At 41.2% G+C, this 26,372-nt stretch overlaps 1 protein-coding gene across 1 annotated transcript in view; it reads right to left on the bottom strand.

Annotated features, from left to right (window-relative positions):
* Positions 1-26,372, bottom strand: part of STK32C (serine/threonine kinase 32C) — a 247,171-nt gene that overhangs the window by 79,935 nt on the left and 140,864 nt on the right. Inside the window, exon 2 of the mRNA XM_032799731.2 lies at positions 24,437-24,492. Coding sequence (XP_032655622.1) covers positions 24,437-24,492 — 56 coding nt within the window. The remainder of the gene's footprint in view (positions 1-24,436; positions 24,493-26,372) is intronic.

The following is a 26,372-nucleotide window of genomic DNA, read 5'->3' as shown; positions in this document are numbered from 1 at the left end:
GAAATCGAATTTATAATATCAGTTTTATAAAACCAATCTTAGCTAATTCGATATTATCCCGTAGTGTAGACGTGGCCTAAGAAACCAGTAAAAGGCAACTGCTCATAGGCCCTGTAGTAGATTCTCTCATGTGGAGTATCACCAGGATCTATTTTGTCATCTCTCTTCTTCAGTGTGTACGAGGCTGTTAGGGAAATAAGTAGGCAGTGGGAGCAGCACTGACTCCAGCATATCATCTACACCACTTTCAGGCCCAGACAGTACAGTTGATGGGCTCTCTCAATGGCTGTCTTGGATCAGAGCATGAATGAGAACTAGTGAGGGTCAGATAAGATAGAGGTAATGTGGGTAGGGTGAAGAAAACAATCAGAAAATATGATGGAAATTATTTCCAGATATGTATTTCTCAATGGACTCGCTAGTATAAGTTATACACCTAGATGAGCATTTTAAAAAAATCACAAATGCTTATTCAAATCCTAAGTTTTCAGACTGCACTCAAAGCCAAATTAATTGTCTGAAATGTGGCTCAGTAGCACATATAACAACTATGGATACGTTTATTTATGAAAACCATTTATACGTATTAAAGAGTATTCTTTGCTTTATAAGTTGCTGTGAGGGTGCAGAGCACTACTGACTCCCAGTGAACAAGGGGGTAATACCTACTCAGTCATTATCCCTTTTCACAGGTGCAGGGGTGGGGGAGCAGGCTATAATAGTGGCTTTGTGGGAGGGAACAGAGAATGCCTTAGGAAAGTCTGGCTTCACATCCAGGATCCATCACCTCAAAGGACTGAGTTGGATCCCGCGGGTTGGAGACTTTCACTTGTTTACTTTCTGATCACGTTAAATTATTTGACTTTCTTGTTACAAACACTAACCACTGAGGAAGAGGCATTGCTGACTGTGAACGTCTAGGCATTCCACCCACTTCTGCAAACATGATTTAACCTTTTTATAGATTTCACTGTATGAAACTACCAGGTACAGGATGCCCTCAAATTCAGGGTTTGTGGCATTGCGAGGGGCTACTTGGGCCTTCCTGAATCCACGGGCAAAGGTCAAAAGAAACAGTATTCTGAAGTATTCCTTTTTAGCCTTTCCATAATTGCTAGCTAAAAATTGTTTTAGAGAATTTTTGCAGGATAGGTGAAATATAGAGAGGAAAACATCTTCCGGGTTCTTTAACAGATTCTTTAAGTAGTAATAATTTTAAATAAAAATATGATTGACAATCGTAAAATAGTTTAAAATATCTTGTTCTTTAGTTATGCCAGATGCTGAATGTTGTACAACAAAACATATTTTAAACAACTAATGGCTAGAGCTCCTGGCATGCAACTCCCATGTAGGCAGCAGGGTTACATGTGTGTAAGAAACAGTCCAGACTCATAGTCCCCTTGCCTAACCACTAAACTGTGCTGCCTCTCCTGTCTCCATTGATGTATGGGGCCTATTTTTATGCTTTATTTATATAAGCTGAGTGGTGTATTTAGCCAGAGTGTCACAGCAAGGCTGTTTAACCAGTTCAGTTGTCTAAGATTATATAACCCTGTTGCTGTAGAAATGACTATGTTCTATTTTCTTGCTCTGCACAGGCACAAGGTATAAATATTAGGAATTTATATGCCAGGCATTAATTCTCTGTAACACCAAAGGTCTACACAAGTAAAATGTCAAACTCATCTTCCTAATTTACATCCAACTTGCAAAACTATTAATTGTATGTTCTGCAGTTAGGTTATGTTAGAGACAAACTGAATTTGTTGTTAAAGGGAAACTATAGACCTATAGAAACTTAGTTTTGGGGGGAACAAACATTATTTGATAAAGAAAAGGCTGATTCTCGAAAGTTCAAGTGCTGTACAACAGAAGTGTCAGGGTAGGCCAGCTCTCTGATCAGGGGCAGCTCCAGGTGGCAAGCGCGTGCCTGGGGTGGCAAGCCATGGAAGGAGGCCTGCTGGTCACTGTAAGGGCGGCAGTCAGGCAGCCTTCAGCGGCATGCCTGCGGGAGGTCCACTGGTCCCATGGTTTCGGCAGCAATTCGGTGGCAGGTACGCCGAAGGCGTGGGACCGGCGGATCTCCCGCAGGCAAGCCGCCGAATCCGCGTTACCAGCAGACCTCCCGCAGGCGTTCCACCGAAAGCCGCCTGACTGCCATGCTTGGGGTGGCAAAATACATAGAGCCGCCCCTGTCTCTGATTACCCAAACTGTTCTCCAAACTGCTTTGTGGTGCCAGGAACTATGTCACTATTTCTTCAGCAGGGAATGTTCTGTATTGATCACTCAAGACGGTGGCTGAAGGCTGGTACTTGTGGAGTTGGCTGGTACTGGTGGAGTTCCGAAAGACATTTTGTTGTCAGTCCTTATCCATTTTTAGGATTTAAGCAGTGGTATGCATGGACAACACATCTCTCTGGAGTTTTACTACACTCCTCAAGCAGGAGGCCCCTTGAATATACTCTAAATTTCCAGTAAGGTCTTCTTTGGTTCCAAATTCCATTGAAGTCTACTTTAATCTTCTACTTACTAATGCACACTTCAGTGTAGAATGATGAATATTTAGTTCCTAAAGAAACATTGATCATGCACCACTGAAGCCAATGACAGCTTTCTTATTGACTTTAAGAGAGAGCAGGATAAAGCCTTGAGTTCCTAAAGAGAGGGACTGATAGCACCATATCTGCTGCTTCTAACCCCTTTGGAATAAGAAGGATTTTTTTAAACATCAATGTCAAAATTGTAAAACTATTTCCCAAAGCCATTTTTTAATAATGCACAACCTTTTACAGTCTTCTCCTGGTGGGAATATTTTGATATGTTGCTATAACACTTCTCTAGCCCTCCAGTGACTGAACAGAACAGGAGAGAAACAACTTGTTAGTAAAGTGAGTTTTAGTGTTAGGGCCAGGGAGGTGATATGTGATACATTGACAGCCCCAAGGCTGCATCTCCACTGAGAATTTTCAGTGCTTCTGTCACTCCTGGTATTGTATTAATGCTACTCCATAGGTGGTAGCAATGGTGGAAGCATGAGTATACAGAGGGCACAGGAGTTTTACCACTTTGTTGACTTATCCTGCTCAAGTCTTGTCTTGAAATGGATTCTAGGGGAAAGGCTCAGATAACATGGTGATAAAAGCACCTGTGCGCAGTCTAAGCTAGCTGCAGCAATGCTAAGCCAACCATGAGGAAAGTGGTAGTGCAGATGGAACAAGCACAGACAATCAGCAGCAATGCAGGCTTTCTCAGATTCAGCCTTCTAATGTGCTTCAATCCTCAAGATACTGGAGGACGCACTTGTAGGAGCAGGAAAATTATTCAGTTTCCCTGTTCATTCTGTCTCTGGCTTTCTGCTGAGACTGCCTACAAGGCTTTTGAATAAGCCAACCATGTGACAGTTTACACCTGTCTCCTAGGATCTGCAATGAGACCACTCACCCATTTCACATGGGCCACTGAGCAGTCCCCAGCTAACACTGACAGTTAGGCACTACTGACCTAGATCAGATATGAACCAGTGACCTAGAGGTGAAAGGCTCCTTATCCCATTAACGACCCCAGGAGTCATCCCATCCCCCCCCAAACAATTTAAATTTCATATATTACTTGTTTTCAAAATGTCTCTAGGGCTAAAGAGATTCTTTTCTCTTTCTTTTTATTTAACGTTAGCAGTTTAAAAATGAAAACAATTTTATATTCCATGCAGTATTTCATGTTTCATAGCTGTTCTAAGGCTGCTGGAAAAAGAAAGCTTGTTTTGAAATGGCTCCCAGAGGAAGCAGCTGGTTTTATTACCGAATGGCAAACATAAGCATTGGTTGTAAAGTTAGCCAGCAGCCAAACCTTTCTTTCCTGACATGATCAAAGCCCCTGGAAGACAAGGGCCAAAAAGAAACAGGATGGTGATGAGGAAAGAATGGAGAAAATAAGACACAGGATCATTGAAATACATATACTTGTTCTTCATTTTTCTGTCAGTTACCCATGCTAAGGACAGTTTATAATGCCACCAACATATGATATATAAATAGTATTAGGATACTGAAGCCAGCACTTCCCGAGGTACCATTGTTAATACTACGACATTTTGAATTAGTGCATCCTATCAGGAAATCCTGACTCATAGTCCCTAAGGCTGCCATCCTGTTCCAACAGGAGGCATAGCCTGTTTTAAAAACCACATTGATGTTGCTGCTTTGCTCCTTGATCACTGCAAATGACTGGCTGCCGAGATAAGTGAGGACAGCATTAGGGACAAAGCTATAAAATCACTCACAGTCACTGCTCTGCCCAAGGGTTAAAGAAATAGTTTTTGAGAAAAGAGTTGTCTATTGTAATATACGTTGTACTATCTTACAATGCAACTGCAGGGCATTATGGATCAGTGTGCTGGACTGACGTCTGGATTTATAATATCTGCATTTTAATAACTAATACTGGCTGGTTTTCTTCCAGCTACAAAACACCAAATCTATTCCAGTGTTGGAGAGCTTTGATGGTGAATGGCAACTTGACAAGGGAAAATGACAGAGTTTCAGCAGAGAAGTAAAGAAGAGCTTCCCCTACCAGCTCTGCCAGTAATATTGTGAAAAGGGCACATTTCTTAATTATGGGGGAATCAACTGAATGAAAATATCATACTGATTATTTTGTAATAACTAACAGAGATAGGTTGACACACAAATCTTGTAATCGTTTATGCCTATTATTCTGTTGTTTTTCAGAATTTAAGTGAATTTTTTAGCTACACAAATCAAGCTAGTGACAAAATTGAGCTACAGTGTGTGCTTTCTACATATGCTACATCCATGCTCAGTTTTTGTCTTTTGTGCCCATTTTCTATTATCAATAAGTGGTAGAGGAGGGAGGCAGGTAAACAAAGGAGCATATGTGTGATAAGCAGGGAAAGGAACAGAAATACCAGTGCAGACTTACTCCAGGTGTAGCTTCACTGAAATCAAAGGAACGTCAGCCTGATCCAAAGCCCACCGAAGTCAACGGAAAGACTTAGAATCATAGATTATTAGGGTTAGAAGAGACCTCAAGAGATCATCTAGTCCAACCCCCTGCTCAAAGCAGGACCAATCCCCAAATGGCCCCTCAAGGATTGAACTCACAACCCTAGGTTTAGCAGGCCAGTGCTCAAACCACTGAGCTATTCCTCCCCCAAGCCTTTACTGGGCTTTGGATCAGATCCTATTTGAGGAGTAAGATATTACAAGAGTAAGGGTGTCAGAGCCTGGCCTATAAAGAACATGAAACTAGACTACTCAAAAGCCATAATCTCGCATATCTGTTCCTTAATATGACTCTGAACTAGACAGTACATTGGTGAGCCCTTTCTCACAGAAGAACTCTAGGGAACTATTCCTGTGAGTAAGATGCACAGACTGTGTAGCCCCGGAGAGGGCCTGCCTGCTGCTGCACAGTCTCCAATGAGTAGTGAGATTCTGCACTACACCGACTGAGGATATGATGTTCACAATCCAGCCCAAAGCGAGCGAGGATGGGAGAATCAGGCCCACTCCAATAAAAATGCAAATCTGGCACTGAACAATGAGAAAATGATTAGCTCTTGCTGTAAATCACTGACCTTTAAAGACCACCTGATATCTCAGACACTTTGAAACAACATTTTCTTGTAGGAACAGTTCCGCTGACTGCTGAGCAGTTGAATCCTCTTTAGTTGAAGCTTCTCTTTGCTTTTTCACTGTGAATAATTTAACAGCATTTTCTGCTCTATAACTTTACTCCAGCTTCTCTCAAAACTACAGCGCTCAATAGCAAGTCGGTGCTAGACAAGCTCCACACTCCTTTGTTTCGCCTGAAATTCTTTTAGATTCTCTTCTCTTTTGGCATTCATCTGTTCCATACTTACAGGAAAGCTCCATACTTTGGGGCTTTGTCCTTTAACAGCTTCTAGTGAAGCAAAAGCAGAAAAGTAGTAACACCAGTAACTATGGCTGGGTGAAACTCTGCATTTAGGTCCTAATTTTGGTTTCTGTGTCAAACCCTAGTAAAAGAATTTGGCACAGTGGGCAGCGGTGGCTCCAGGCCCCAGCACGCCAAGCGCGTGCTTGGGGCGGCAAGCCGCGGGGGGCGCTCTGCCGGCGCCGCAAGGGCGGCAGGCAGGCTGTCTTCGGCGGCTTGCCTGCAGAGGGTCCGCTGGTCCCGAAGGTAGGCATAGGATCCAGCGGATCCTCCACAGGCAAACCACTGGAGGCAGCCTGCCTGCCGTGCTTGGGGTGGCAAAATCCCTAGAGCCGCCCCTGACAGTGGGGGGTTGCACCTCTGGGATTCTGTCCCCTGGGTTGAAGAACCTACAGTGGCACCATTCCATGACCAGTATTTCAGCCTTGGGATGCTAGTAGTCTCCACTGTTGCTGTGCCCTCACCCATATGGGACTGGGGGTGGGGGTCTCGCCAGTGGAACATATTCAGTGATTCACCAGTCCCTCAAACTCACTGCAAGGATAGAGAAAGTCTCCGCTTAATATAGCTCATGGACATGAAAAGGATGCAGACACTTGAATGGACTCCCTTCACCTTGCCCCCACATAGGTTCTGCTGCATTCAGAAACATTTGAACTCATAGTTTGCACTTTTACATATTGTATGAAGCTACTGAAGAGAGCCTAACCTCAGAGTAGCTGCAGTAGATTTCATGCCAGCTCAATGGAAGATGGTTTCTGAGTGTCCCTCCTCAGGAAGGCTCACCTTTAACATAATTTGTGTTGCAGAAGTAGTTTAACCTTTATTATTTTGTTGTTTTAATAATTCACATGGCCTGCATCTGTGTATGGTGAACCTTTAATCCACTTTGTAAAAGTCACAGAGGCCTACATTGCAGATGTGCTAAAAGTACAATTCCTTTAAAATAACTTTATATCTATTCTCATCTACATCACTCTTTGACATCAAAACGTGTTTTCTTTTTTTGTTTAGGCCTAATTTTAAATGTGCTGGTTTTGGGTAGGAGAGGAAAGGTGAGAGGATGGCAGCGGGGATGAAAATGGAATGCCATTCTACAAGAGCCTATTGACCCGTGGGGGAAAACATATTTGGTGTAAAAGCAATTCTGAATATGCCAACAATTAATTATAAACTTGGATAACTGTGTTCTAGGAACCTTCAGTGAACTCTAGACATCTGAACTTCGCTTCATTAGTACAAACGCAAGTAGAAAACAATAGCACCGTTCCTTTCTCTTCGCATTGCTTAGTAAGATGGTTTCTGTTTGTTTATTTTGGTTATCAACATACTGGGGAAAAGTTCACATCCTTTTAACCATCTCATCCTTAGCTAAGATCATTTCCTTTCCCTGCACTGGCTGCTTTGGCTGACAGCTACCTGTGACTACTGTGACAACCTAGTGTGATGTTTTACGAAAATACATCCATTCTTATTGTTACCTTGGCTCCCATTTCCACGTCACCTGTTGTGTAGATGATGATAAACCTGTTCTGTGCCCTTTCCAGGGAAGTGACTGTCTCATCTGTACAGTTCTTAGCAGAATTTAGGCCTCTGAATGCTACCACAGGAGTAGCAATAATAATAACAATGCAACTGGAAAAAAAGTACACGTAGTAAATCCATGTAGTGAATCGGAGAAATATGAACTGTGCACTGTGCATGGATAGGAGATGCAGCTGTATCTTTCCTGTTGAGTAGAGACCACAGTTTTATTTAATAGACAAAATATGTATTTCTGTCTGTTCCACAATATCTAATCTATCTATATACCTACCAAGCTACCTTTTTTCTATAGTAGCAGCAGAGAATCCTGTGGCACCTTATAGACTAACAGACGTGTTGGAGCATGAGCTGTCGTGGGTGAATACCCACTTCATCAGATGCATGTAGTGGAAATTTGCAGGGGCAGGTATATATATGCTAGCAAGCAAGCTAGAGATAACGAGGTAGTTAGTCAGGGAGGGTGCGCCTGTTCTGCAGCTGAGGTGTGAAACCAACAGAGGAGAAACTGGTTCTGTACTTGGCAACGCATTCACAGTCTTTGTTCAACCTAGTATGAAGGTGTAACTGCAGATGAACTGAATGCTCAGAGTTTATCTTTGAAGTCTGGTCCTGAGTGTATTTTTTGCTGCAGGATGGCGACTTAAGGTTGCTATAGTGTGAGTTATCAGGGAGTTGAATGTCTCGCCTAACAAGTTTTTTGCTATAGTTGGCCATTCCTAATCTGTATTTGTGTCCTTTTCTTTTCGTAGTGATGTCCAGTTTGGCGATGTACATAGCAGAGGCGGCATTGACTGGCATATGAATGGCGTATGTTACAGTTGGTGGACGTGCGGTGAATGAACGGTGATGGGTGTGGCTGGATCTGGTATAGGATTCCTGTGATTGGTGTAGCTGGTGAGATTGTGGGGCAGAGTTCATCGAGGTTTGTTGCATGGTTTGGGTTCTGAGCTAGAGTTATATTGGGGGTGTGCAGTTGTGTGAGGATACGTTTTCAGGTTGGCAGTTTCTGTGGCGAGATTGGATGCACCATCGGCCTGTGAAGTTGGGTGATCATTGTCCAGGATGGGTTGTAGATTACCTGATGATAGAGTTCGTGAGGGGTTTAGCTGGGGGCTTGTATGTGATTGGCAGTGGATGTCCTGTGGTTTTCTTTCTTTCGTTTGTCTTGCAGTAGGAGACGTCGGGTATACGCTGGCGTGTTATCTGTTTCTGTGCGGAGATAAATCGTGGAAAAACATTGGGTTGCCTATATACTAAGTGCGCAGAATGCATGCCATCCCACCTCAGAAGCAAGCCTGAATTATCATAAAGAGGCTGATAAAGGACGGTGCTGTGTTTGTCATCAGGAACAGCCGCTGACTCCAAAAGGAGCTGCAGACATCTCAATACCAAATCTCTAGCCATTCCCTTCAGATCCACTGGAACAGCTAAGACTGCAGCATTCATACTCAGCGACAATCCTACATCAAATCTGGATACAATATCAACATCTCAGAGCCCCGACCAGATAGTTAATTGCTCATCTACTAACCCCAAGATCCACAAATCCAGGAAATTCTGGATCTCCATTCAATCTCGAGCATTGCACTCATCACGAAGGGCTGTCTGGAGATGTGGACTCTCTATCAACCATGTGCAGAGTACTCAGCTATCCGTGAACAATTCTGATTCCGCGAAAACTACAATGCATTAGTCAACTCCAAAAATACATCTAAGCGCACATGGCCGTAGAGGCTCTCTCAAAACATCCCAACACAGATGGATAAGCGTCAGGAACAGTACCCTGATGAATGCACCAGCAACTGGTGCTGAGCTTCTGTGCCTTTAATACTCACCACACTATTTTCAAATTTGATGACAATATATCTGCCACGATCAGTGCACGTATGCACACATGGCCCAACAGATATGCCAATATTTATGGTGGACTGGAGACAGCTGCTTCTCAGCTCTCGTCATCTCAACCCCGTTCTCTACTATAGCTACATTGAGGACATCTTCATCATCGGACCCATGGGAGGAATTGGAAAATCACCATGTTCAACACGCTTCTACTGCCACCCAACAGCCCCTCAACTGGGGGAAACCCGCAATTCCTACATGGGAAGGTCACTTCTCAAGAACCGACGGTGCAAATAAGGGATGGCTCACATTAACCACACTAATATTGAAACTACCGACGTATCCTACACTTTATGCCTCAGCTTCCATCCGGCACATCTACACGACATTGTCTCAGCCAAGCCATGCTCTAACTAGACAGAATCAAACACTAAAAATCCCACAAGCATTCTCTAAAACTACATACCGAACGAGGAATAAGGAACAGTCACAAGACAGAGTGTACCAAAGTTCCTACTGCCAAGACAACCGAAGAAGCACAGGACTCCACTGGCACAAGTACAGCCCCAGCGAAACCCTCCAACGCATCATCCGCCTCGTATGGGGGGACCAGAATCTACAACCATCCTGGCAGATGTCCCCACACTGTCACAGGCCTTGGGTGGGAGGCATCCTGCCACAGACACTGCCAACTGAAACCGGATCTCACGCAGCAACTGCACACCGACCCAATACGTAACTGTCTAGCTTCAGGAACAAACCATGCAACAAACCTCGATCGCATCTGCCCACACTATCTACACCAGCGACCACCATCACCGGACTAACGCAGATCAGCCACTACCATCCACCGGTTCATGTACCTACACATCCACCAAATGTAACATACGTCCATCATATGCCAGCAATGCCCTCGGCTAGGTTACTGCGGCCAAACTGGACCGTCTCACGGAAAATGATAATGGACATAAACAGACATTATGGAATGGCAATAATACAAAAACCTGTAGGAGTGACTTCATCACCTCCTGGCACACTAAGCAGACTTAAGGGTGGCCCATCCTGCAGCAAAAAAACTTCAGGACAGACTTCAAAGAGAACGGATGGCTCATTAATCTGCAAATTTGACAAACCATCAGCTCAGGATGTGAACAGAAGATTGTGAATGGCTTGCCAATTAACAGAACTCAAGTTTCTCCTCACTGTTGGTTTTTCACCCTCACTGCTAAGTACAGGGCCTCACTCTGTTGAATGACCCAGTTAGTCTCTAGCTTGCTTGCTAGCATATATAAGGCTGCCCCTGCAAATTTCCATACATACACTCTGAAAAAGTGGGTATTCACCCACGAAAGCTCATGCTCCAAAACGTCTGTTAGTCTATAAGGTGCCACAGGATTCTCTGCTGCTTTTACAGATCCAGACTAACACAGCTACCCCTCTGATACTTTTTTCTATAGTGTGTATAACCATAATATCAGAGCCTTGCCATCATATCCAAGTATTGAATGGTACTTGGCGGCATGGCAGCGGCTTCATAAGTGCCCATCACTCTTAGAAAACATTGGGATTTCTTTTAGCCAATCTTGGTTTTAACCATAAAATAGGCAGTTTTAAAATATCACTAAACTTTCATTCTGAGAAGGAGAATTTTCCGAAGTGACATCAGCGCCTATTCTTATCAGGCTTTGTGAAGGAGTTAGAAAAGTCTGTCTAACAAACATTCAGTATATAAATATATGCACTGTAGGCCAAATTATGCACAGGCACATATGTGGAATCCCACTACAATCTATAAAGCTGGGTGAAGGCACTAAGACTAGAATTTGTTTCAATATCTATAGCTCATCATAAATAAGATAGTTTCCTCTACTGATTAGAATAGGAGTCTGTGAATCAGCCACTTCCCAGCTCTGCCACTATCTCTGAGAGGTATTGGGCAAGACACTTACCCTCTCGGTGCTTTGGTTTTCCTGTTTGTGAAATGGTTACTATAATGACACCCTCTCGACAGTATTGTGAGGTTTAATTAATATTAGTGAAACCCTGTGACATTTTGGACAAAAGGTGCTGCATAAATGAAAAGTACTATTAGAGTGGTTGCCATTAACAAGTGGGCATTATATCACACAGCAGTATTGCAGGTACCATATTCTACAGGAAATAATTGCAGTAACTGTGTGGAATCTGTTGGTAAATACTGACATTTTAGTGTGACCTTTTATTGTAATTGGAACAGTTTAGGGCAGGTGAGAAAACTTACTCAAGGAAATGATACATTCAAAACTGTTGTGAATTAGTTTTAAAACTCCCAGTTTGCTCTGAAATGATCCAAGAAGCTAACGTACAGATGATTAAATTACAATCCTGCAATCCTTAAACAGGCATAATGTCCAGTGAAGCCACTAGTGTGTATATTCAAGTAAGGAGGGCAGAATGAGGCTCTTGGTGTTTTGAACTATAAAAGTCCAGCATGAGTGACAGCAAGGCAAATTCTGGATCATTTTATGAAAGACACGCCTGCTTTATACTAGTGTAAATGATGCAAAAGAAGGCCCACAAATCTTTAAGGAATATTAATACCATCTCTGCATTCCATCCCTGACCTGTTTGTAGTCAGTGTTGTTTCTATTTATTAAACATTTCAGTGAATCTAGTCAGAAAATACTTTATAAAAAGTATAGAAAATACTTTTGTGATATATGACCATAAATGTCTGTGTGACCATAAGTGTCTGTATTAATTAAATATTTTGATTTGCATCTCAAAATGCAATTTATATGCTTGACTTCTTAGAATGACAAAGAGGATCAGACAGTTTCCGCACCTTACAGGGGAGACACAGCCATAAAGCCAATGATTACAACCCACTGAGACTGAATGGGTCTAATTGCCGGACCAGTGGAGTGGCCATCTTGGCGGCATTCTCCAGGATAGGCCCTGTTGGATGCTCCAACTGACTGGGAAAAATCCAATCTCAGGGCTTGTCTACACTTACGGCACTGCAGCGGCACAGCTGTGCCTCTGTAGTGCTTAGTGAAGATGGTACCTATGCAGACAGGAGGGCTTCTCCCATTGGCATATGTAACCCACCTCCCCATGGGGCAGTAGAAACATCAATGGGAGAAGCCCTCCTGTCAACACAGCACTGTCTATACCGGGTTAGGTCGGTATAACTGTGTCGCTCAGGGGTGTGACATAAAGCGATACTTCACACCCAGTGCCCGAAATGAAGAAACTAGTGAGCAATAAGGTAATTGGACCCAAACACCCACAAGGGAAGGCAAAGACTTTTTAAAACCCTCTTTTCCACCAAGAGGGGAGAACACAGACTAACGTAGAGGAGCATCTGGATTTATTAGAAGAATGTAATTTGGTTCTGTACTGTTCCTGTAACTTAAGAGAGAAACCTATATAACTTACCTTGTGGCAAAGCATATGGTTATTTATGTAGGCTGTTTGTTGTTTTAAAATCCTTTTTTTCTCTCATGCTTTGTTCTAATTGCTAAATAAAAATACTTGTTGTTCACTGTCACTGATCACAGATTCCCAAGGGGAGGAAACGCAGATGCCTGAAAGCAGCTGGGAGTGCAGGGTGCTAAGGGTTGGTTGACACAGGGTAGTGGACTTGGATACCAGTCTAAGAGTGAAAAAACTGCAAGATTCTACCTTGCGGCCGATGAGGGAAAGACACCTAATTCCTGAGGGGGTGCTCTTAAAAAGACTAGGAAGGGGTCCGAGGTGCCAATTTTGATCTGCATCCCAAAACGAAACTTATGTGCTTGATTTCTTAGAATGACAAAGCGGATCAGATCGTTTCAACAGCCTACAGGTGAAGGAAGCTTTCAAGTACATGGTATTCTACAACTGCAAATATGTTTGCTCTAACTCACAGAGGTGTGCGGGTTTTAAAATGTCTGCCAAATGCCTTTTCCCAAAGATAGCACTTAAACTAAGTGAAATGGGCAAGTTGCTCTCCAGATATTAATGAATTTAATTTCATGCCTGTATTTATAACAATCTGTCACAACTCTCACATAATTGCATCTATTTGTATTTGTCATCCTGGATGACTCCTCTCAGTTTCCCCACAGATAGCACTTCTCCAACTGCTAAACTTAGTGCATTAAAAAGCAGGATTTTTTTTCAAACTCCCTCTCAATGGACCTTGTCCATTACAAAAATCTTTTTACTGCAACAATTTCCATTGTATCATAACGCAGGCTAAAAATTATAGAAATAGACACGGAGATTTAAAAAAAGGGGGATTGAAAGAAAGAAATGTGCCCACAACCATGTGAAGACTGTACATGAATGGTCCTCTATTATAAAGATATGTTTGTTCTCTCTGTAATATTTCATTTCAATACTGTTCCTCATTCCATGTGATTTAGCCTCATGCTTCCAGCAGCTTGCAGAGCGAGACTTCAATGTGTGTTGAGGAACTCCTGATACATTTTCCTTTCTTCCATAGCAGCAGGGCTGGCTCCAGGCCCCATTGCGCCAAGTGCGTGCTTTGGGGCGGCATGCCGTGGGGGGTGCTCTGCTGGTTGCCGGGTGGGCGGCAGGCAGCTCCGGTGGACCTCCCGCAGGTATCCCCACGGAGGGTCCGCCAGTCCCGCGGTTCCGGTGGAGTATCCGCAGGCAGACCGCCCCCCGCGGCATGCCGCAGTGCTTGGGGCGGCGAAATGGCTAGAGCCGGCCCTGCATAGCAGTCAATTCAAATTAAAAGAAGATAAATTTCCCATAGCCCTAGGCCCCTCTTTTTCCATTTAAAATAAAGGAAGAGGCATAGGCTGGTTCTGACTGGCTAAAGGAGCTTGCATAAAGGGAATGCAGAGGAAAGAATAAATTAACCTTCAGTAATGTTTTCCCCACTGGTCTGGTATTAGGGAATATAAAACAGAGCCAGATTTTTAAAAGTATTCAGGTGCCATATGATGCAGAGAGGCACCTACTGCGCTTTTCAAAAGCATCCAGATGCCTAGCTCCCAAGGAGACTTGGGTGCCTAGGTGCTTCTGAAAATCCCGCCAGGTGCCATTCAAGGCACCTAAATATCTTTACAAATCTAGCCTTGAACCCTTAGGAAACTCACCACTTCCCAGGTGGACATAATCTGGGGAGTAGCTAGATTTCCAATTTTGGAGAGGCTATGCAGAGAGGCTCTGAACCTTCTGGCACTGCCTCTCTTCAAAGCAGCATGGATGGATAATTGGTACTGGATCACAGGCAAGCCAGGAAATGGCATGGTTCATGGATCTGCAACTATTCCCCCACAACCAAATCTACAGAAAGTATGAGTGCAGGGGTAGTGGCTGTCATAACAGCTCATGTTGCATCATACACAATTCTATTTCTCGCGTAGTCCATCGGTACAACGATGAGGTTTCCATGCTACCTCTTTTTGCGGATTCTGGAGTGACCCTGAAGTCCAAAGCATGATGCACCTCGTCGTGAGCAGACTGGGCAGACAAAGTCATTGGTGAGCGTCTTGGTAGCTATAGCAGTAGTCTGACCCTTTTCCTTTGCAGCTAACAGTCGATTGTTTCTGTTCTCTTCAAAGGTTTAGAAAGTTCTGAGTGTTGTATGTTGCCAGGCTGATCTATTTGATGCAGCCTTCTCAAGATCATCCAGTTTTATTGTACCAAAGCGTGTGCTACTCTTGATGCTGTCCTTGTAGTGCTTTCTGGGGCCGCTTTAATTCCAGTGTCCTTGTGCCAATTCTCTGTATAAAGTTTTTCTGAGGAGTCAACGTTTAGACATCCTAATGATGTGTTCAACCCAGCTTAGTTGGGCTTTCAGCATGCTTGTGGCATTTGACTTTTGGAGAACCTCCCGGTTGGTAATTTTATCTTGCCAGCGGATCCCAATAATGGTGCACAGAGTCCGCATATGGAAGGCCTCTAGCTGTTTGATACGCCATTTGTATGGTATCCAGGTCTCACTGAGAGATGTGAGCACAAAAGCATTGTAAAGTTTTGTTTTTTGTTGAGAGGGTCATGTTGTGAGATTTCAGGACTTTTCTGTGTACCTTTCTGTGAAAGAGAAGCATTCTGTATCCTGTTCATGATCTCTTTGTCAAGAGATCCATCATTGGAGATGTTGCTGCTGAGATAGGTAAAATTGTCAACTTGCTTTAGTTGGATTCCACTAATGGTTATGCCAAGGGTTATGGCATGGAGTGGAGTATTTACATGTAATACAGACATTAGTAGTTTCCCATTCCCACAGGGGGTTACTGTCTCATATTCAATTCTAATAATCCTTTCATTGGTACCAGTGTATCTGCTTACTCTGAAGGTGGTGTCTGAATGCCAATCTGTTCAGAGGAGAGTCTGTGAGAAAGAAATCGATTTGGTATACATCTGCTACATAAAATGTATTATGCATATTTAAAAAGAATGTAATTTAGGCTATTTTTGTTATTTAAAAATCTATGGCAAGACACATTGTAAATTTAAATATGCCGATTTCAGTAAATATGACCTCATGCATGATCACGGATTGACTCATAGTACCATAGTACAACTAAACTAATGCTCTACAAATATCACAGAGGTGACGAGAATGAACATATTTGATCTAGGTATATCAGGTCCTCCACTCTTCAAAAGAAGGGACATTTTTGGGCCCCCTGGTGCTTCTCCCGGTACAAACAGCCTTTGCACTGAAGAGCTCACAGTCTCCAGAGAAAGAGACAAAGGTTGAGAGGAGAAGCAGAGGCACTGAGGGGTGAAGTGACTTGCCCAAAGTTGCACAGGTTAGTGACAGAACTGGAAATAGAGCACTGGTCATCAGATGCCCAGCTCAAGGTCCTATCACTAGACAACACTGCCTCATATGATGTCACATGAACTGAAGCACAATTCACATATTAGCACCTGCATTGCATAAAATACAGATATAGTTAAAGAAAAATAAGTATAATGAGATCACTTTTTAAATATCAGACCTAGGGGGTGGGTAGTTCTGCAAGGTACATAAATACATATTAGTACTGAAAGATATTTTCATGTAAAATAGCTTTGCTCTGTACCTTGGGCAATTCAGCATATTGAAATAATTATTAAGAAAGATGACATATGAAACAACACTGCATGTTGTTAAAAATACATATAAAACTCTGATGACTGATATGCTACTTTAGGTTTGACTTATTTTTCCATTCAACAAGGAAAGCTAAAAAAAGGAAGCTCCTATGAGTCGCTCCATAAAAGTCAAAGTGGTGTTGCCTGAGGATAACATTTTTATTACATTGTATTACATTTTAAGTATGATTAATTACTTTTACAATGCTTAGTGTCACTGCATGTCAGAATCAAACTCTGTTTCTTTGGAGGGGGCTAGATTCAGAACAGAGGGTGAAGTCTCCTCATGTGAACTGTGCCTAAGAGCTAGACATGATTCTCCCCACCCCCCCCAACGCACTAGGGCAGTTACAATGTACATGAAAGAGTGTAGCGAGTATGTGGTCATGCAAGCCTGGTGCATGACAAAGCATGTGCGTAATAAGGAAACACACAGTATAAAAGGTTAATGTTGCACTGATGGCTTCCCGGCCCAAAACAGATGGAAGATTCATGCTTCCCAGTATCCCCAAGTCTTTTTCCACTTCACGTCACCCATAAACTCTTTAATTATTTTAAATTAAGCCCTTTGCTTCCTCCCACCAAAAATTAACTAAACCTTTTGCCTTTTTTCCCATGCTGCTCCTGTATGTATGTATCACTTGGCTTAAGAATTCATGTTAGTTCTCATATAAGGTGATTGCAAATCACAGGATAGGAAACTGACCATGAAATAACAGATTGGCCCCCTCCCCAAGTTTCTGTTCTCTCTGTGACACTGACCCACTCCTCCACTTTAAAATGAATGTTATGTAATTTTGTAGCTTGAGTGTTTTTCCCTCCCCTATTTTCTGCATTTCTGACTGCATTAAGTACCTTGAATACACAGTACTTCTTAACATTTTTCATTAGTTCCTTTAACTTCTCTATTCAGTAAAAATCAACTTTTACTAATAACAGACTGGCCCACACTTTGCTGGTGGGAACCAATACTGGCACATACTGCTGCCTCTCCCCGCAGATTTGTTTCACTATCCCACATTTTGGGATGTTGAATTGATAGGTTACACAGTCCTACTGGAAACAGAAGTCATACAATTAAACCAAAGCCCATTCCATGACTCACAAATAGATTATATGTTGGGATCCTAACATTCCAAGATATTTGGAGCTTTTACTTTCATCTTTTGGATCAGAAGAACAATCATGTTTTTAATTTTAAATCCACTAATTAATGTCCAGGACTAGATGCAGGCTTATCAAAAACACTTTTAAAAAACCATGAGCTGTGACCTAATTATGTTTTTGAAATAGACAACGCTCTTCCTTCCTGCTTCGCCTGGTTTCTTGGTGAAGAGTATTATAGCTGCATTTCCAACATATATTATTTAGTACATTCTCTTTTCACTGCTGCTCAGAGAACTGATGTCTAATTGTATTTTACCCACTCATTTTTGTCTCATTGCTACAAGATCCCAAACCTTTTCTTCAGTTTTCTTGAAGTGAATAATAGCCTTTTGGAGCCTCTGAATTGCAGCCTGTCTCCATCATTTTTGACAGTACCCAGAATATTTACAACCAACTCAATAAAAAATGCATTCATTCTATTAGCTGCTCAGAGCTGGTCTAGCCAAAGCATGGCCCTATTGGGTAAGTGAGACCTCTAGAGTTCTACAAAGCACCTCACAGCCACCATTCAACATGGTGCTCTCTCTTGATAAAAGTGCAAAGATGCTTAGATCAAGACAGACCACTGTGTGTTGGTACTTGTAGGGTCAGACTTTGATCTCAGTTACACCAGTATAATTATGGAGTTAACTACACTGTAGTGAGAGGAGTGATACAGATTTCCATTGGAATAGCTGAGATCAGAATTTGGCCTCTAGCCTCTGAGGGTCATGTTGTATGTTGGAACTCATAATCTCCATGGGTCACACCTTCATATCCAAAAATGATCTGCTCCATTTAATGCAAATTACACTGGTCTACAATTTTTGAGAAGTCGTCTGCTTCAGAGATAAAATGTGGTATTTATTATATATTTTGATGTGCTGAATTCAAATATGACAATTAAAACAACTGATTGTCTACTGTTTCTAAGATATTTAAGTTTTTACATTTTATGTCTATGTATATTGTGTAGATAGTAGAGTTTTAATCATAAATTGTAAACCTAGGTCTTTTCATGTGTTTATGGTTGCTTTACATGATAATATTTCACCTGTCCTGTTTATGTAACACTTTAAAAATCAGCAAAAGGGTTATATAAATAAAATTTATTATGAAACAAAAGGCAAAAAACTATTATGTACATAGTTTAGTCCTATTCAGTGTCTACTCGGCGCTTCTTGGCTTGTCTCTTGTATTCATTAAATGGAGCATCTCTTGTCACTGTCCAGCAATAGTCTGCAAGCATTGATGGGCTCCATTTGCCCTGATAGCGTTTCTCCATTGTTGCAATGTCCTGGTGAAATCGCTCGCCATGCTCGTTGCTCACTGCTCCGCAGTTCGGTGGAAAAAAATCTAGATGAGAGTGCAAAAAATGTATCTTTAGTGACATGTTGCAACCAAGGCTTTTGTATGCCTTGAGGAGGTTTTCCACCAACAACCTGTAGTTGTCTGCCTTGTTGTTTCCGAGAAAATTTATTGCCACTAACTGGAAGGCTTTCCATGCCGTCTTTTCCTTGCCACGCAGTGCATGGTCAAATGCATCATCTCGAAGAAGTTCACGAATCTGAGGACCAACAAAGACACCTTCCTTTATCTTAGCTTCACTTAACCTTGGAAATTTTCCACGGAGGTACTTGAAAGCTGCTTGTGTTTTGTCAATGGCCTTGACAAAGTTCTTCATCAGACCCAGCTTGATGTGTAAGGGTGGTAACAAAATCTTCCTTGATTCAACAAGTGGTGGATGCTGAACACTTTTCCTTCCAGGCTCCAATGACTGTCGGAGTGGCCAATCTTTCTTGATGTAGTGGGAATCTCTTGCACGACTATCCCATTCGCAGAGAAAACAGCAGTACTTTGTGTATCCAGTCTGCAGACCAAGCAAGAGAGCAACAACCTTCAAATCGCCACAAAGCTGCCACTGATGTTGGTCATAGTTTATGCACCTCAAAAGTTGTTTCATGTTGTCATAGGTTTCCTTCATATGGACTGCATGACCAACTGGAATTGATGGCAAAACATTGCCATTATGCAGCAAAACAGCTTTAAGACTCGTCTTCGATGAATCAATGAACAGTCTCCACTCTTCTGGATCGTGAACGATGTTGAGGGCTGCCATCACACCATCGATGTTGTTGCAGGCTACAAGATCACCTTCCATGAAGAAGAATGGGACAAGATCCTTTTGACGGTCACGGAACATGGAAACCCTAACATCACATGCCAGGAAATTCCCACTGCTGTAGTCTGGAGCTCAACAGCTAGACTAGAGCCAAACAACAATTTTAAGCATCATTTTCATTCTCAGTGACCCAGAATTAGTAAAGTTTGACTACATTTAATTCAGAAGCATTTTGGCTGTAGAGCAGTGTTACTAAAGGTGCAGCCCTCAGGCTCTAGACAAGTTTTCAATGCAACCCTTTTCTGGCAAACTCTGGGTGCTCCCTGCCCAGAACACATTGCCAACAAAAAAAGCACTGAATGGAGAGAAACAGCTCAATTCTCATTTCAGATACAAGGGCACACATCACTGTGTAGCCTGAAAAACTCTCTAAGGAATGCAACCACACAATGAAGCATGGCCTCACATCTGAGATTCAAACCATGTCTACAATTTGTGTCATGACCTGAAAGTGAAAATCCAGTGTCACCAAGCTGTGAAAATTCCTGCCTGTGCAGTTCTTAAAGATAGTTTTAGTAACACTATCTGGTAAACAACACTGAGCCAGATTATTGGGTGTAGCATGGCTGCTTGCAGCAAACTGCTAATGTCATGTGGTGGTAAACCTGGCTCCAAGACAGTCATCCCAGTACAGAAGTGCACCTGCAATTGTATACAGTAATAGGTGTTTGTGTGCCACAATTTCTCCCTGTTACCTGCTTGTTGTTGTTATAATTATTATTATATTGTATTACCATAGCATCTAGGAGCCTCAGTCATGGACCAGGACCTCACTGTGCTAAGTGCTGAACAAACACAGAACAAAAAAAGACAGCCTCTGCCCCAAAGAGCTTCCAGTTTAAATAAAGCAGAGGATGGCTACAGAAAAGGGTGTATGTGATCAGGATGTTTTTGTGTCACATTCTGTGGACATTAAGGCCAGCATGAATTGCAGTCTTACTGTACCTGGCCCTGGCAAGACTGCTATGCTGGGGCCTACTAGATGGGGCAGAGTAGGGCCAATTACATCAGCCCTTTGGTGCTTTTCCTTCAGGGGAATACTTCCATTGCCCATCGTGGCCTATATATACTGCTTTCACAAAAGCAAACTAAATTTGAAAGATAAGCACACAATACATCATTTAGCAGCAGGTACTGATGTTAAGCTGTTCACAGTCTCTAGAATCAGTAAATTGCTCTACAAGGAAAAATATCTGTTAGCAACATTACTTGATGTGCTCTTTAGGGGCAGAACTGAAGACACTGCCAGAGCTTATGGATCTAAATCACTGTGCATGTTATAGGCTGCAAGGCAGACATTTTGTTCTGCCTAGTTCTCTACGCAAGATAACATGACAGTCATCAGAGGACATTTATAATACCTTTTATGGTCAAAGCATGTATAAATATTTCAGCACCTTCATATCTCTGATCTTTGGTAACAAACTGAGGGGCTATATTGCTAAATTTTGCACTTGTTATTAATTCACATACTAAGTGAAATCTAAATATTAAATCTATCTATTTAGCAATGCACCCCAAACACACTTTAAAATTACAGGATGTCGTTCAAGAAATTCAGACCTTTACGGCCAAAGTAAATTGTAGGCCTCTCCTGTCACACTAAAAAAAATAAATCTCTTTATCTCAGTCATTTTGCCTTGATGGAAATTCTATTGTCGATATGTCTATAGTAATTAAATAGTGAAGGAGGGTTATAGATACAACAATAAAACATTCGTGCTTCAGCTTCTCTGGCACAGGCTTTTTTCACTTTATATATCCTTAAATAATTAAGAAAATTAAGTGTATTAGGTTGTTTGACGGGAGATTTTTAAAATATTAGATCTATTTTACTTAACGCAAAGTAATTTCATATATTCTCAAAGACCATAATTAAATATCAGTTATAATCACCTAAAAGCTTAAACAACCATAATAAAGTAATATTTTTTCAAGATTGAGAAATGGAAGCTAATTAACAGGATTAAAATGCCTTGGTTGTAACATTAACCTTCTGGACACTAATTTTCCCACTGTATGTGAGAGCAAGACATACTTTACACAAAACCTTGGTTAATTTATTATTAGTTCTTTATTTGTATTGAAGAATCACCTAAAGATCCCAGCCCTGCTGTGCTGAACACTGTAACAAAAAGATGGTCCCTTCCCTGAAAAGTTTACAAAATAAGACAAGCGACAACAGGTGGATGCAACAGGCGGATACAACAGGAGAATGCAACAGGCAGACTGCACGAAACACAATGTAACAGTAAGTCAAGTATGATCAACATCATAAGCAGCAGACACAGCACTTCAGCTGCCTAACCACTGAAAATTTCAGAGGACTTTCTCTTAATGTTTGTACAAATCTAGGGACAGATCCTCAACTGCTGTAAATTGATATAGCTCCATTGACTTCAAAGGAATTATGACAACTTATGCCAGCAGAGGTTCTTCCCTCTACAGTTTTTTATTCATTTTCCAATGTCTGTAACATCATCTTAGAAACATGACATTTTACTTCTTCTTAATTAATTCTTTATTCTTTTCTGCTTGAGACATTAATTATTTTTCAACCTACGACTGAAAACATGGCTGTTTTCATTTTATAACAACCTCCTCTCTGACTTACATCCCATGAAGACTCACAATGAATCCAGCAGGACTCCATGTGAGTTGATCCAGTCCTTAGTGTGACAGAATCATGGATTTGATAGCTCTCAGTGTTGGTTAATGGCCTGTTGCTCTGTATCCTCAGAGGAAATACAAGATAATATTTTTGTTGGGAGAGATTAAAATAGTGGTTGTTTGGTTGGTTGGGTCGATATGACTTCTGAAATTTTATGCAAGTTATGTCATGTCTCATCAAGACAAGGGTTGTTCTTTTTCATTCCTAACTGCTTTCTCTGTCTTGTCACTCTGTAGTTTTTAACGGTTTTAAAGTACAGTTTTACAAAACTGTATGAAAACATGGTCATAATGGCAAACATGGCAAAATGAGACCCACAGGGCTTCAGGGAGAGAATTCCTCCCACCTTTGCTTCTGTAGAGTTCCCTAACACCCAACCACATTACTGAAGCTTAGCAAGGAGGGTAGAGCATTATAGTTCTGGTTATCCACATATAGTACTTGCCCTATATTACAGAGTGCAGATACCATGGTAATAGGTGGGTACAAATAATGGGAGAACAACACTGACTGCCCAGCAGGTTTCATCTTAGGGCCATATTCTGACCCCTTTATTCACAATGGATAGAACTTAATTCTATTCCAAATAGTCCCACTGAGTTCAATGGAGATATTCATGGAGTAAAGTGCTAAACAAAATGAGACAGTCAGAATCTGGCCCTCAGTATTTGATGCATAAAAACAAAAAGAAAAAAATTACAGCTTCCTTGCCAGTACTCTGTTTGTTTCCTAGGTTATTACTAGGAGAAGGTGAAGTTGGTGAAAACTGTGTTGCAGTATTCTTTGCTCATCTGTTATATGCTTTTGCAACAACTTTAACATTTCATATTTTGCAAAACTTCAAGGACCCATTTCCCTGTCCTCACCCACAAGACACTAGCTTGTGAAATTCACCTTTGGCACAAAGCTTCAGACTTGCAAACTGTATGTAGTGGTGCTGTGGTAGCCATATTTGGCAATTTTTCCAATGTGTTAAAACCACTGTTATTACTGCTACTTTTTCTCTTAATTGTTCGCAGATGCCTCAGTTGATCAGAGATTTCAGAGGGCAGTTGCCCTTAGAACACAGTAAACTAAATGTGATGTAGGCAGCAGAAAAAATATGAAACAGTGGCAGTGCAACAAGCTTCTGCCAGCCCAAAGTTAGAGAGTGGCTGCCCTTAATGCAAGGACACACACATGGTGTACTTCATAGATGTGGTGAAAAATAAACTGTGCAGAACATAAATAACAGACAAAAGCATAGTGGTCAAAACTCGTGTCAATGTAATTCAGGCAACACCAGAAATGTAGTAATTGCTCAGGAAAGAATGAACACACACACACAATATTATTTTATAATTAATTTATATATCTTCTTCATCTATCTTGATGACAAAGATATATAAATTAGGAAAGAAAGAAAGGATCAAATATTAGTGCTGTTCTGATTTTTAAACATACCCCACACATATTTATTATTTCTCAAAAAAATAAACAAACAGCCTCCTTAACTAGAACTAGTTTTTCAGAGAAATGGAGACCAAATGACTTCTGAAAACCCTCCTGATCACATGATGTTAGCTCACTCAATTAAGAAACCAGATCTCGTACCACAGGACTTATCATAGAAATGTAGGGCTGGAAGGTACCTTGAGAAGTTATCTACTCCATCCTCCTGCACTGAGGCAGGACCAAGTATATCTAGATTATAATGACCACTCACAACCAACAAACCCAGCTCAAAAACAAAAAATATAATACATAGTTTTGCCATGACATTTTCAGTTATTCTAGTAGTTAAAAATGAATTGTGTGAAATTTGAAACTTAGCATCTCAAAAATGCTGCAAATTTACAGATGTGCCAATGTCAATGAGATAGTTTCTTGACTAAAAATTTGCCCAACTCTACTTACCACCCATCATACAAGAAAAAAATCACTTTCAGGATTATTATTCTTGCTACAATAAATAGTTTGTGCATAATTTGTTTTTAGTTACAATGCACCGCACTGAGCTCATGAATAAATTCATCTTCTAACTTACCTTGCCAAAGCTTCCCTTCCCAATTGCTCGGAGTATCTGGAAGTGGTCAAAATTCACTACAAAGTAAAAACAAAAGAGTTTTAGTTTCTCATTTCCAGATATTTTCCTACCAACTTCTTAAAAAAAACTCAAAAAGAAAAAATAAGGAAAAGAGATGAGTAACTGATAAAAAAAAGTACGTTTTGTCAGTTGGACAAGTTGTTGCCAAAAGATCAGTATGTTACAGAGAAGATTTTTATTTAAAGAAAACCAGTCGAATGGGCCCTTTGTATCAGCTTTAAAGTTAATTGCTTTATAAGGACTCAGTCCCCCTTACCCTGCTTATGGCCAGAATCTTCTAGTTTCTAACTCCTGAAGTTCCTTTTAATCATGGTTCCTGGATGTCTCATACCCTCTATCGACAAAAACAAAAGGATCCAACTAGGACCCAACTCTGATATTCTTATAGTGAGCAATGCCTCACTCCATGAGGAGTTGATTTCCATGAAACTACATGTGGAGTATGGTACTATTCTGTGTTGGTATCACAGAATGTGTTGGACCATAATGACTCTGACTGGCCTCTGAACTGTCCTTTGCCAAGTCCACTTTCTCAGCTGATGTTGTTTGACTTTCACCCACAAATTGCACCGAAAATGCTCTCTAGCATAGTTAGCAGTGTGCTTAATTTAAAAAAAATTGTAAATGTATATAGAGATTTTAAAAAACAACTAAAACTCAATTGATTTCAGGATAATGTCTACAGTGTATGAGGATAGGCACTTATAGATATATATAGTAATATATGAATAACAGTTTGTTAAGTCACATACCAATATTAAACTGGTGTATCACAAGTTAAAAAACCCTACAAAACACAAAAATGTAACTTATTACAAAAAGGAGACAGTGAATGAGTGCATGCATGTGTTAAAGGCTGTATGGAGGGAGGGCTCAGGGACACAATACAAACAAGTCCCACTGCTAAAAATATCACAATGCTTTTGTAATCCATAGTTATAGATGGCTGCTGTTCTTGTACATGAAGAGCTTATTACTGTGTATGCAAGTGCTGCAGCCAGTTTGGCTATTACTTGCTCTGCCAAGAAGCCAACATGTTAAGGATGGGCCATTGACTTCTGTTCCCTGGATTTTTGTATCCATCCGTACTTTAGCTGCTAGGGATTCCAGAGACATAACGAAAAGTAATGGTGAGTGGTGAGAGTGTTAATCTAATACTTTAATTAAGTGCAATGTTGCTATGTCAGCAGCCATAGCAACTATAAAATTATGATTACTAAATTACTGCTGTGATCTAATCTCTCCAAAAATTAATCTCAAATGAAAGGTGCTATGTAGTCCTTCTGTCTACCTAAGTAATGATATATCTCCCAGTACCATAGATTTTGAATACCTCAATGACATTAACAAACATTATCGATGTTGATGATGATGATGATGATGGTCACCTCAGTTTTGAGGGCAATGTTGACCATCATAGTTTTGTACAAATGGGTTTTTGCATGACTCCATAGACCAATTCGGGAAGAACAACATTACTCCACTGACCACAGAGCCATTTGCCTAATTATGTTGATTGACCTGCACATTGTTTCTGTGGCTGGCACTGTGCTTCCTGCTGCTCCACATGATTTTTCTCAAAGTTGTGGATATCCACCCTTATGGTGTGGTGCCATACAATATGATCAGTCGACAGTTGCTCAAAGGTTGAATAGGAAATGTTCATCTTGCACAGATTTTCTTTCGGGGTGTATGTGAAGTATTTCATCTGACCTCCATGCTTACAAAGGCCAGAGCTTAATTCAGAATATCAGATTTATTTTTATAGATGGGTCTCAGGCATTTGCATTACATGGCCAGTCCATCTCAACTGGGCACAGACCAAATGAGCCTCGATGTTGACCAAACCAGCCTTCACCAGAACTTCGGTGTTGGA

The sequence above is a fragment of the Chelonoidis abingdonii genome, chromosome 15, assembly GCF_003597395.2.
Source record: "Chelonoidis abingdonii isolate Lonesome George chromosome 15, CheloAbing_2.0, whole genome shotgun sequence".
Lineage (NCBI taxonomy): Eukaryota > Metazoa > Chordata > Testudines > Testudinidae > Chelonoidis > Chelonoidis abingdonii.
The sequence above is the reverse complement of the archived record's forward strand: the minus strand, read 5'-3'. Positions and strand labels throughout refer to the sequence as shown.